General features: G+C 59.7%; 2 protein-coding genes across 3 annotated transcripts in view; one reads left to right on the forward strand and one right to left on the reverse strand.

The window, feature by feature from the left end:
- The first annotated feature begins 436 nt into the window (after nucleotides 1–436).
- TNFAIP8L1 (TNF alpha induced protein 8 like 1) lies at nucleotides 437–7114 on the forward strand. Of its 2 annotated transcripts, none has more exons than XM_027903632.1 (2): nucleotides 437–778; nucleotides 6497–7113. In XM_027903632.1, exon 2 carries the CDS (start codon nucleotides 6499–6501, stop codon nucleotides 7057–7059), a length of 561 nt encoding a protein of 186 aa, XP_027759433.1. In that variant the 5' UTR covers nucleotides 437–778; nucleotides 6497–6498; the 3' UTR covers nucleotides 7060–7113. The 2 variants fall into 2 exon arrangements, with proteins under 2 accessions (XP_027759433.1, XP_027759434.1); XM_027903633.1 differs by lacking the exon at nucleotides 437–778 and adding an exon at nucleotides 3914–4235 and having other exon boundaries at nucleotides 6497–7114.
- A 2835-nt stretch (nucleotides 7115–9949) lies between these two features.
- The window catches only part of MYDGF (myeloid derived growth factor), a 4188-nt gene continuing 1086 nt past the window's right edge, over nucleotides 9950–13051 (reverse strand). The window contains exons 2-6 of the mRNA XM_027903634.1: nucleotides 12357–12407; nucleotides 11448–11509; nucleotides 11041–11122; nucleotides 10396–10468; nucleotides 9950–10029 (exon numbers count right to left, since the gene is read on the reverse strand). Coding sequence (XP_027759435.1) covers nucleotides 9950–10029; nucleotides 10396–10468; nucleotides 11041–11122; nucleotides 11448–11509; nucleotides 12357–12407 — 348 coding nt within the window. The remainder of the gene's footprint in view (nucleotides 10030–10395; nucleotides 10469–11040; nucleotides 11123–11447; nucleotides 11510–12356; nucleotides 12408–13051) is intronic.

The following is a 13051-nucleotide window of genomic DNA, read 5'->3' on the forward strand; positions in this document are numbered from 1 at the left end:
TGTTCCCACCACTCACCCGTGCCCCGCCACCCACCCATATCCACATTCTCCACCCATGTCCCCATCACCCATTCAGGTCCCCATCACCCACCCGTGTTCACTCACCCACCCGTGTCCATCATCCGCCCGTGTTCCCTCATCCACCCTCATCCCCATCACCCACCCATACCCCCACCCCACCTCGTCCCCATCACCCGTGTCCCCGGGGGTCTCTTTCCCCCCTCCCCATAACGGGACCGTCCCACGCGCGGGACTCGCGGGGGCGCGCCCGCCCCAGCCCCGCCCACACCCCCGTCCGAGCGCTCCCATTGGCTGCTTCGTAGCAAGCCCCGCTCCGCCATTGGCTGGAGCCACCCGTGGGACACGCCCACCCGCCCCCCTCCCGCCCCCGCCGCTCCCGGGACCGCGCGGGACTTGGAGCGACCGCGGGCGGGAGGGCCCGGGAACCGGGAATAGGGACCGGGAACCGGCACCCGACACCGGCATCCGAGAACCGGGGACAGGCACCGGGAATCGGCACCGGGAACTGGCAGAGGGAACCGGCATCGGGCATCGAAGACCAGGCACCGGACATCGACACAGGGCACCGGCACCTCCACCGAGGACCAGCTTCAGGCACCGGGAACTGGGATCGGATCACCGGTACCGGCTGCGGGGCCCTGCCGGGCAGGGAGAGGCGCCGGGGGAAGCGGGATCCCCCGCCCGGCCCGGCCCGGCCCGCCGGGGGCACCGGAGCAGCCCCGGTCCCGGTCCCGGTCCCGGTCCCCCGAGCAGGCAGGTAAGGGCCGGCCGGGCTCTTTCACCCACCGAGATCAACCCCCCCTCTCCCAGCACCTCCCGGCACCTCCCGGTTCTCTCTGAAGTCTCCCGGTATCCCCGTTTCCCCCGGTCCATGGGGTCGGGGGTTCCCGGTACCGGCCCGTTTCGTGCTGCGGGACGGGCAAGCGGGGCGAATCCCGGGAATCATTTCTGTGTGTCCCCCCTCCCCGGTGTCACCGGGCACCGATGTCCCCACCCAGCCCCCTGAGAGCCCCGGGGGGAAAGGAGGGTTTGGGAAGCCCCGAGGGGCGGGAGCTGCCGGGTGGGCAGAGCCTGGCGCAGTTCCCGGCAGCCCTGGGCCGTGCCTCGGTTTCCCCAGGTGGATAAAAGACGAGGAAAGGGCGATTTCCCCCCAAATCCAGCGGAAATCCGGGGGGGGCTGGAAACGCCACCGGGCCCGGTGGGTGCTGGTTAACGGGAGAAGGCACCAGAACCCCCGTCACGGGGCCATCCCAGCCCCACGTGCGAGGGCAGGGCCGGGTGCCCCATGGCAGCACTTGGCTTCGGGCACTGCTAGTCCCTCCTCCCCTCCCTGCCCTCCAGAGGATGAAATTCCTCCATTCCCGGAGAGACTAATCCCTTTGGAGAGGTCAGATCCCACCCGGAGCAAGGGTTTGGTGCAAAACTTCCCAACTCTGACCCACCTCCCTCTGGAGCAGGGAAGGATCTGGGCCATAAACATTCTTTGCTGACCCCAAGTCCTGATTGTCCCGTGGAGTTTTCTTCCCTCCCGGAGCGACTTTGTCCTCCTGATCCCGGGGTAGGAAGCATGTGATGCCCCCCCCTGGCCCCCACCGCGGGCCGGACAGACGGAAGGATGGTGGTTTGGCCTCAGTTTCCCCTCTCCCACCCTCTGTTTTCTACTTCCCCATAAGTCTCCGTCTGCTCTGAGCGAAGGAGAAAGGAAGTTGCTGCCAGAAAGAGCAGCTTGATGGCAGCTGGAGAAAGAAAAGGAGGAAATGGAAGGCAAGACAGATGCTTCAAAATAACCCCCCCTTCCTCCTCCTCCTCCTCCTCTCTGTAAAATAACCCCCCCTTCCTCCTCCTCCTCCTCCTCTCCATGAAATAACCCGCCTTCCTCCTCCTCTTCCTCCTCATTCTTTCCATAAAATAAGCCCCATTCCTCCTCCTCTTCTTCCTTCTCTCCATAAAATAACCCCCATTCCTCCTCCTCTTCTTCCTCCCCATTCTGTCCATAAAATAACCCCCATTCCTCCTCCTCAACCTCCTCCTCCTCTTCCTCCTCCTCTTCCTCCTCTCCATTCCGCAGCTGCCTCCCCCTGGGGCCCAGTAATCCCGGGGGGAATTGCTTGATACGCCACCAGATCCTCAAATCAGCCCCCCAGGATCACCTCCCACCTCTCTTCCCCCATGTGCCGGGATCCCATTCCCACGGGAAGCGCCGGCTGGATTCACCACCACCCACGCCCGGGGTTGGCATCGCCAGAGCCCCCTCGGATCGGCCGCCCGGCTCCTTGCACAGACACGTCTGAGCTGCCGGGGCGGATCGGCATTCCCAGGCAAAACCAAAAAAAAAAAGCTTCTCCCTCCTTCCCGTGGGTGCATCTATTGGGGAAGGAGATTTTGGGATGGTGGAGGAGCTCAGCTCCCCGTGCCAGCGGTGTCAGGGGCAGGGCAGGGATGGGGTCGTGCCGGGTCGTGCCGATGCCCCGCGGCATTCCCTGTCCTCGCTCCGGCCGTGGGTTTGTCCCAGCATTGCCAAGAGCCGAGTCCTGCCTCGGGAGAGGTGTTTACTCAGTGGCTTCCTCCCTGGCCTCACCCCGCTGGGCACACACGCGGCGGATCCGTGTGTGTCAGCCCCGCGGCTCCGGCTGCTCTCGGCACCCATGGCAACCTGCACGCGCCCTCCCTCCTCCTCTCTCCCTCCTCCTCCTCCTCCGCTCTCCCAGCGCTGGTAAAACTGGGCTGTGGGAGCTGGAGGGGTCACGGGTGGTGGGGGACGGGCTGGTGGGGCTCTCCGGTTACTTCCCGGCGCTCCGGCCCTGTAATCCAGCACGGCGGCGTTTAATTAATTAATTAACAGGGGTTGGAGTGGGTGGAAAGCGATGCCAGGGGACGGAGCAGGATTCCATCCACCCCCCTGGCACTTAGCCAAGGATTCTGGGGGGAATGGGAATGCTGGGGTTGCAGAGCCAGGGGTGTTTTATGAATCCGTGGGAGGAAATGGGATGGAGGGATAACCGGGGAGATCTCCACTATTAAATGTTTATCCTGGTTGGGAAACGATGTTCCCGTGTTGGAGGGAACTTGCAGCAAGACACCATGAGTTCCTTATGGCCCTGAGGAGGAGGAGGGGGAGGAGGAAAAGGAGGAGGAGGCAGAGGTGCCTCTGCTCTGAGCTGGAGCTTTGCAGAGCCTCCCCCTCTGCTCCATAAATTATTGAAGTGCTTTCCCTTTCCTGCATGAAATATTCACCCGCTGCCAAGGGAACTGGGGGAATTTGGGGGGGTGCCGCTGGTGGGAATCAGGTGATGGAGACAGTCAGGGTGAAGGACCTTTGGGACAGGTAGAAATGATAACTGGGATGGTGTCACTGCTGAATTTGGCCCCTCTTCCTAAGGAGCTCCAGCTGCTGCTTACTTGGCAGCTCTGCCTTGGCATGTGCTGGTGCCACCAGTGCCAGCAGCATGACAGGGTCTCGTGTTCCCCTCGAGGTTTAATTGATGCTTGTGCCCAAAGTGGTGTGGGAGATGTTTTTTGGGGGTCCCTGGGGGGGCGGGGTCGCAGCCAGGTGTTGGGTGAGGTACTGTGGGTGCCCTCCAGGTGCAGCGAACACCAAACCACCGACGGCACGAGCCCATCCCCCGGGGGAGCCCACCCATCCCACAGCAGGGACACCCACAGGACATCCCAACCTCCACCCCGCCGCTCAGGGCTGCAAAACTCCCCCCTCCAACCCCCCCCAACCCCCAAAATGGGTGGAAACCCCCCCAAAAAAGGGCTGTGAGCATCCCCGAAGCCGCCGTCGGCACCGCAGCCCCGCCGCGCTCTTCCGGAGCTGGGAGGGACTCGGTGACACCAACACCCGGCTGGCTGCTCCTTTTCGGAAGAAGAAGCTGTTTTTGAGGGCGTTTTCATGAAAAAGAAGAAGGGGGGGGGTGTGTTTGGTGGTGGTGGGGGGAACCCAAGCCCTGAGCCGGGCTGGAAACTTGAGCGACAGGAAGGAAGCGAAGTGGGTTATTTCAGGCTCGTGTTTGCTCCTCGGGGCAACACTTGGCCTCTTCCGCGCGCCCACAGCAGCCCCTCGGCGAACAATGGGGTCGCGGGGCCCTTCCCGGCAGGAAAGCGGCTCATTCCGGTGAAATCTCCCCGCTGGTGCTGACTCAGCAGGTCCCGGCGTGGTGCAGGAGGGTGCCCGGTGAACCGTCCCGGTGCCGAGCGGGAGCCAGCAGGAGGTGAGCTTTGGCTTTGCTCGGGGCGTGCAGGGAGCGAGCCGTGAGACAGCTCACAGGAGCTGGTTGCGTTTTTGGGGTCCCCGTACACCACTTTTGGGGTCTCTGGAGACCCCTCCGTGCCTCAGTTTCCCCCCTGGGAGCATCGCTCCTTGCCCGGGTTCCCAGCTGGAGGGGGCTGTGTTTGCTGCAGGGAGCGGAGGGGCTGATCCGTTATTCCGGTTGGCATCTCTCAGGAGATGGCACTTCCTATTTTTGATGGGCTCTGGAGGTGGAGTTTGCACTTTGCTTTTATGGCTGCAGTTGTGGGAATTCCTGTTTATCCAGGCACAGCTCCCGGCGGGGGAGCCCAGGGCACCCCACAGCCACAAGGGAGGGGACTTCAGGGTGACAAAGCTCTGCTCCTTCTGGAGAGGATGCCAGAGGAAGTCCCCTGAGAGCCAAGGGAGAGAAGATGGAGCCAGGCTGGCTCTTCCCACCCTACCTGCCCCTCTAGGCTCAGCTCCGGCGGCACCTCCTGGACGCAGCCTTGGCACTGGATGGGCTCAGAGCTGCTGTCACACGACCTCTGTGTTGTCATTTTTGACTTGTCCGGTGCAGGAGCCTCACACTGGCACGAGTCGATGCTTTCCTCCTGAAGGAAGCGCTTCCAAAGCTCCTTGTTTTTTCTCAGGGGCCGTAAATAACCCTGCAGGCGGCGGCAGCTCCGTCCCTGCTCCCGTAATTCAATTCACGTCCCCACAGAGCCTTGGCTGCCCTTGGGTTCAGGGAGCTGGAGGCTCCATGGGAAGCTGGGATTTGCTCCTGAAAGCCTGGTGTGTGCTCCAGAGTGGGAGGAGCAGGACTGGGGATCCCCAAAGGGGTCTGGGACTGGGTGGCAGCTTGGCCTGGGGGAACACATGGAGCGTCCTGTGGCGGGGACAGGCTCAGTTCTGCACTGGAATCCCAGAATGGTTTGATTGGGAGGGACATAAAAGCCCATCTTGTTCCAACCCCTGCCATGGGCAGGGACACCTCCCACTAGCCCAGGTTGCTCCAACCTGGCCTTGGACACTCTCAGGGATGGGGCAGCCACAGCTTCTCTGCCCAACCTGTGCCAGGGCCTGCCCACCCTCCCAGGGAATGATTCCTCCTTAATATCCAACCTAAACCTGCTCTCTCTCCACGGCCAATTTATCCCCATCCATCCTCACACCGGCAGCTCCCATCCTTTAGCTGAAATATCTCCTCTCCCCTGCCAGGGGATGTATTTATAGCCTGAGCCCATCCCTTCCCGCCCTGCCGGGCCGTCCATGCCATGTGCAGCCTCTTGCATACGCAGCCCCAGCTCTGCCCATCCATCCTGGCTCTCCAGAGCCGGTTGTTTCTCCCTCTGTTCTCGCCTGCCCGTGATTTGTAGCTCTGCGGTTTCCCCAGGCCAAGGCAGCGTTCTCTCCAGGGTGGGCAGCGTTTTTGTTTCCATCGCGGCGGTTTTGATCTGCCCGAGGTGATGGATTTGGTCCCGCCGGGATGCGGGAGCGGGGCTGGAGGTGAGGGCCGTGTCTCTCTGAATCATTCACCTCCGCGCCACGCTCGTGCCGGCGCTGGAGGCAGAACAAGCCCGAGCTCGTGTGGGTGGATCAGGGCAGTGCCAGGGGGAAAAAAAAAGGGCTCCCACGCAAATCAGAGAGCGCTGCAAACCGGCCGTGCCGCTCCGGCCTCGCCGAGCGCCGGGGGTGGATGCGGCACGAGGCCGTGGGGGTGACTCAGCTGTCACCTGGGCTGTCCCCAGCTCACCCCGCAGGAAATGAGTCAGGGTTTAAGGAAGGAAAAATGTTGAAGGGATGGGGCGAAGAGCCCTTCCTGCCCCGGGAGCGGCGCAGGAGGGAGACGGGGATGGAGGGTCACGGGCGGTGCTCAGGTAGGGACTCGTCGCTCGCCGTAGGTTCTCCACAGGGTTTGGGAGAAGGAAGGTGGGAACACCCCACAGCTCATCCCACCATCCAAACCCAGGGTGTGAGCTCGGCTCTCGCCCGCCCTGGCACCCAGCAGCTGCCTCGGTCTGGCTGTTGGCTGGAGGTGCTTTTTCTCCTGCCAAAAAGGCTGCGTGGGAAGGTGAGGAATGATAGAACCGTGGAATGGTTTGGGTTGGAAGGCACCTTAAAGCTCGGGCCTGTTCCACCCCCTGCCACGGGCAGGGACACCTCCCACCAGCCCAGCTTGCAGGTGAGATGGGGACGGACACAGGGCATGGTCTGACCTGCCTGTGCCTCTTGCCCTCGCAGGGATGGACACCTTCAGCACCAAGAACCTGGCCCTGCAGGCCCAGAAGAAGCTCCTGAGCAAGATGGCCACCAAAACCATCGCCAACGTCTTCATCGACGACACCAGCAGCGAGATCCTGGACGAGCTGTACCGGGCCACCAAGGAGTACACCCACAACCGCAAGGAGGCCCAGAAGATCATCAAGAACCTCATCAAGATCGTGATGAAGCTGGGCGTGCTGTACCGCAACGGGCAGTTCAGCCCCGAGGAGCTGCTGGTGATGGAGCGGTTCCGCAAGAAGGTTCACACCCTGGCCATGACGGCCGTCAGCTTCCACCAGATAGACTTCACCTTCGACCGCAGGGTCATGTCGGGGGTGCTGCTGGAGTGCCGGGACCTGCTGCACCAGGCCGTCAACGGGCACCTGACGGCCAAGTCCCACTCCCGCATCAACCACGTCTTCAACCACTTTGCGGACTACGAGTTCCTGTCGGCGCTCTACGGGCCCTCCGAGCCCTACCGCACCCACCTGACGAGGATCTGCGAGGGGGTCAACAAGATGCTGGAGGAGGACAACATCTGAGGGGGCTCTGCCCTCCTGGGAGGCTGCGGTTGGGCTGTTTGCCTGCCCTGACGTCCCCTCCTCCCCTGCAGCGCTCGCTCACTCGTTTGCTCCTCCTTCCTACGCAAGGCTGAACATCTTGACTTTGCCCACCCCTTGCCCGGGGGCTGCAGAGCCCTCCCTGTGCTGGGTTGAGCCCTCTCCAGGGGCATCCCGGGGTTTTGGGTTCTCCTGCTGTACAGTTTGATTTCCTTTGCTCACCAAGTGTCCTTAGCTCAGAGTCCAAAGACTCTCAGCCTTGAATTTTGTCAGAACCCTCTGGGGGGGGGGGTGAAAAAACCAAAGCAAAGCCTGGTGGGGTGTAACCCCTCTGAAAGGTGTGTTTGAGCAGGTGGGACATTGCTGGTTGTGAGACTCCCATTCCTGGAGGGTTGTGGAGCTCCGTGGGTTTTCTTTCAGCAGCTCCATAACAGCAAATCATGGTCCAGGCTTGTGCTGCCCAGGATGGGAAGGTGTGGGCTTTGCTCTCTCCTCAAAGACAAGTCCCTGAGAGCAGGAGGATCCCACCTTACCTGGATGAGGGAGCTGCTCCTTCCCTGCATCCCTGGTACCATCCAACCCCCACCTCCCCACCAGCTCCGGTGATGGTACCACTGTCATGGCTCCGACGCCGCCCTCGGTGGTTCTCCAAAGTTCTCCGTGGGATTCTATCCCTTTTCCACGTTGTCTGAGTGATGGTGGTTCTTTTTTAGCAAACTCTGTAGCCCTGACGAGTTATTTAAATAAACTCACCCGTTTGGCCTGGGAGCTCCGTGCGGTTGTTCCAGGGGTGGGTGACAGAGATAAAACGAGCCCTGGGGACAGCTGGGTTTGTCCTTTAGATGGTGATGGCTCTCTGTGGCCTGGGGTTTGTACTCCCTTGGCCCCCTGGCATCGCTGCTGGCTGGGCTGTCCCTGCTCCGTGGCACAGCACGGCCAGAGCTGAACCAGTGGAACAAACAGGGTGTTAAATCCAGCATAAACCAGCAACAAAGGTCTGGGATCCTGGGAGAAGCAGAGAATTGTGGTTGTTCAGCCTGCAGAAGGATCCAGGGAGACCTCAGAGCCCCTTCCAGGGCCTGAAGGGGCTCCAGGAGAGCTGGAGAGGGAACTGGGACAAGGGACGGAGCTCTCGGAGCTGCCTCCGCTCCCGGCACGATCATCTCTGCTCTGAACACTGAAAACTGCCCTTTGAGCACCCCAGGCACCACACAATCTCAGCTGGCCTTATCTCCATGACCTCCTTGTGCCTGCTGTTCCATGGGATGTGTCGGGGCACGGGCCAGAGCTGGTGGGCAGAGAGCGGCTCCCTCCACACCGCTGGCTCGAGGCACTGATAACTTTCAGCCTGAGGAGATTAAATAAAAAAAGGAACCGAGCCCCTGTCTCTGTCATTTCACAGCCCTGGCTCCAGCAGTCACAGATAATTGTGTGGCACGGCTCGAGGTGGGGGCAAAGCACATTCACAGCGGGGTGTGGAGGACCCACCTGGGTGTCGGCACCAGGGGAAAAGTGGCCTCTGAGAACAATTCCCGTGCCCCCTGGGCTGGTGGCAGCTGTCAGGTGTTTGCTGGAGAGGAGCCAGACTGGAAATCACGGGCAGGTGTGGTGAGAGGGGACGCACTGGCAGCCAGAAATGCCTCGCTGTTCTCTCCTTGGGGTGTGTTTTGGTGCCAGCTGCAAGATGCTCCTCGGCCACACGAGCCCCACTCGTGGCTGTTCCCTTTGTCCCCATCGTTTCCTACAGCCCACACTTACCCCACCCAAACTCCTTCACATCCAGGTGTCTAAGCTGAGCCTTCTTCCCCACAGCAAACACCCACCTCACCCCCAAATTCTTCCCTTTTTGGCCCAGGGAAGCCCTGGAGGGCTGACTCTCTGCCAGAAGAGCCATCTCACAGCCTGGGTGTCCCACCCCAACCCTGGGAAATGAGTCCCTTTGCTGGGGCTCTCTTTGGCTGGGCAGAACCCCCCCAAACCCTCTGCAGCCCCCCAAAATTCCCGTGGGCTCCTCCTGGCCGAGCAAACCCTGGAAGGTCCCTCCAGCTGGGGAAGGGCAGGAGCGACAGAGCAGAGCGACCCCCAGGCCAGAGCACGATGCTTCCTTGCTTTATTTGTGCTGTATTTACACAGGAAAGGAATTGCACTTTCCCTGTTATTACTCTAGATAAGAAAAGGGAAAAAAAAAAATCACTTTTCTGGTAGGTATAAAACAGTCCTGTGGTTGTGCTGAGACGTGCAAGCATTGCTTGGGTTGGTTCCTGCTCGTGTCAGAATAAGCTGCTCTGCCTTTTCCCCCACCTCTCCAAGTCATCCCAACCCAGCTCTGGCAGGTCCAGGCCATCCACCCCGGGGATGATCTCTCAATAAGGAGTCCTAAATTAATTATTTCCTCCTGCCACGCTGGTGGAAGGAGAAATCCCATCTTCCCCTCCAGAGGCTCCAGAGTTAATGACTTCCCTTCAGCAAACCCTGCTGAAATCCTGCCCCTTATCTTCCTGCACTGCTCTTCCCAGCCAGGCAGATAAGGAACTCCCCCCACTCCCTGCCACGTGCCAGCAGATCAGGCAGGCACAAAGAGGGCCCAGAATGGGGTTCCTGTGGATCAGGAACCTCCCAGGAGGTTTCCAGTTGCAGAGCACGCTGTCACCCTGACACCAGGCAGAACGAAATGCGTCCTCACACACCTCCAAAACCCCGCTTGGTGTTGGACCCCGGCACGTTTCAGCATGGAAAAAAAACCAGAAAAGTTTGGCCATCCCAGAAAGCAAAAAAAAAAAAAAAAAAGAAACCACCACCCTCAGTTAAACCAGGAATCCTCTTTTCCTGCCATGTTTTCTTCCTGGGGCCAGGACTGGCCTGGGGGGGGGGGTCACAGCTCGTCACGGGGTGATTTTGCTACGATGGTGAGCTTGGAGAGTTCAAAACGGAACTTTCCTTCCCTGTGAGACACTGGAGGGAGAGAGAGAACAAGCACAGGATCAACAGATGGGAAAGCACGACCAAAACAACCCCAAAAAAAGCACAGAGGCACGACCACAACAGCCCTGCTGGGTCCCTTCCAGGGTGGGGAAAAGGCAGCGAGTGGGGCATTGAACTTCCTCCTCCTGCACGTGACGGGCTGGTGGGACAAACCCTCCTTCCTGCAGCTCCCTGAGCTGGAAAGGGACCCCCAAACTCCTGCTGCCAGTGGTGGCTCCAGGGCCCTGCACCCCCTGCCCCTGTCTTTCCATCCATTGTAAATACAAATGGACAGGATTTAAGCTTGAACTCCCACACCGCCTCTCCTTTCTCACCCAGCTCTCTCGGGTCACAGACCTGTTGTTTCAGTGATTTCAAACTCTTCCTGTTTCAAGGGGATGTCGTTCTGGGCACCCACAGCAGCTTGAGACTGAAACAGGAAGGAAGAAGGTGTGAGAGGGTTTGAGGCAATCCGAGGGGTTACAGTATTTAGACCGAACAAACGGAAAAAAATAAAGAAAAATTAAAAAAAAAAGGATGAATTCGTGAGTTGTGTGGAGCGAAGGAATTAAGTCCACAAAGGAAATCTGAAGGAAAATCTCTGCCTGTTTTTCCCACTTCTTATTAAGGCACAGACTGGTGTCCTTGGGGTGATTGAAAACCTCACCCCTAAAGGCTGGGAAATGGAGGGATGAGCCAGACAAGAACACCCAGAGAGGTTTTTATTTACTTTGCCACGTGCAATTTGTTGAGGCAATCCAAGACTCCCGCCTTTTGGAGCCCTCCCCTTCCCAGCAAACCCATGGATTTGAGGGGGCAGAAGCCCAGTGGTGCAGGGGAGCCCACCTGCAGCCCCCTCTCCTGCCTGCCACCAGTCTCTAATTGGGGACGTGGTGGAGCACATTCCACTGCACAGATGTCTAATAAATGTTTTCCCTGCCTAATTCGTGTTTTACAGCAGCCTCCCACACTGCTGCTTCCAAGGGATCAGCTGGGACTTACATAAGCCATGGCATGCTCTATCTTGGCTCCTTTCACTTCAGCTTTAAACTGGGTAAAGAAGAGATAAGACTTCCCCTGGGGCCTGAAACAAGAAAGCAGAGCCTTTGTCAGCAGCAGAGAGGGTGGAGGTGCAGAGGAGTGAGGGATTCCCAGCTCCCTCCCTCCCTCCACAGCCACCTCTGGATCTCCTGCAGCTCCATCCAGCGCAGAGGGTGGGACAAGGGGACACAATTTATGAACCAGCACTGGCTGAAGAACCCAGAGAGCCACAGCACCTTTTAGGAGAGGAAAACCCTCCCCGCTGGGAGGCAAATCCATCTGGGAAGCAGCGTCCTGACCCCAGCAGAGGGTCCCTGTCCCACATCCCCCCTGCCTGGGGTTGGCTTGGCTGAGGTTACTGAACGCACCTCCAGATGGAGCAGGAGAAGAGCCCGTCGTCTTCGCTGATCCCAACGTTCATCTGCCATTGCTGAGGAGGGAAATGTCCAAAGAGTCACTGGGGGGGAAGAGCCTCGTGCTCCCTGCATGGCCCAGGGGCCACTGACCCCCCCTCCAGCTGCAGGATGAGCTCCAGCAGCCCTAAAATAACACAGCACTCCCTTTTGGCACCAAGCTCGGGGCCTGGTGGCTCTCCCTGCTCTCCACAATTCCATCAGTGCTGTCACAGAGAAGAGTTAAAAGTCTCACTTCCCTTTAGGCTGAAAAATCAGGGCCTGGTTCAGACAGGACTTGCTGCTGGGAAAGTACAAACAAAAAGCCTTCCAGCCTCCCAGAGGGGACAGGAGTTACTCCTGAGAGGTCCTTCCCACCAGCTGGGCCATGGAAATGTCACTCCCAGTTCTCCAGAGACATCCAGCACGGAGATTTGTAAAGTCACAGAGTCCCAGACTGGTTTGGGTTGGATCTTAAATCTCATCCCATTCCAGCCCCTGCCACGGGCAGGGACACCTCCCACTATCCCACCTTGCTCCAATCTGGCCTTGGACACTTCCAGGGATGGGGTAGCCACAGCTTCTTTGGGCAACCTGTGCCAGGCCTCCCCACCGGGAATTCCTGCCCAATATCCCATCCATCCCTGCCCTCTGGCAGTGGGAAGCCATTCCCTGTGTCCTGTCCCTCCAGCCCCTTGTCCCAGCCTTGTTACAACACACAGAGGACACTTCGGTGCAGGGAGCAAATCCAACAGTGCTGGAAAAGGTGCAACCACCCTTCCTCACAGCTGCTGGTCCCTGGAATCAGCTCTTCCCAAAGGAAAACCATCTCCTCCCTCCCTGCAGCCCCAGGGACTGGGGGAGGGCAGGGTTTGCCCCGCTCACCTCGTTGGTCCCTCCCTGGGCCGAGTAGGTGAAGGTGCAGCTGAGATCTCCCTGCCAGGAGAGAGGGACAGGAGCTTAAGCAGGACAGGACCTTCTCTTGCACAGGATCAAGGAATTCTTTAGGTTGGAAAACACCTCCAAGACCCATCGAGTCCAACCATTCCAAGGCCACCACTGCCCCGCGTCCCCAAGTGCCACATCCACATGGATCTTAACTCCCTCCAGGGATGGGGACTCCACCACTGCCCTGGGCAGCTGTGCCAGGGCTGGACAACCCTTTCCATGGAGAAATTTCCCTAAATATCCAACTAAACTGTCCCTGGTGCAATCCGAGGCCTCTCCCTCTCGCCCGGGGTTTGGGGTGAGGACTCGTGTCCTGGGGGGGCCCAGGGCCCTGCAGCCCCTTCTCTGCTGGGCCCCTTCCCTTGCTGAACCTCCTCCCCACGGGGACCTCCTTTCCTTGAGACCCCCTGCCCCTGGCAACCCCTCCCTGCCCTTGGGATACTTCATCCCTTTGGAAACCCGCCCTTGGGGACCATTATCCATGGCAGGCTCCCCTCCCTGTGGACTGTCCCACTTTGGGGACCCATTTTACTTGGGGACCTCCTTCTGCTGGAGACCCCACTTGAGGGGACCCCCCTTCTCCCTGGGGACCCCCTTTCTCTGTGGGATCCCCCTGCCTCAGGAGCCATGCC

This window comes from Empidonax traillii, unplaced genomic scaffold, assembly GCF_003031625.1.
Source record: "Empidonax traillii isolate 1590-97213 ecotype Southwest subspecies unplaced genomic scaffold, ASM303162v1 scaffold986:size372637, whole genome shotgun sequence".
Classification (NCBI taxonomy): Eukaryota; Metazoa; Chordata; class Aves; order Passeriformes; family Tyrannidae; genus Empidonax; species Empidonax traillii.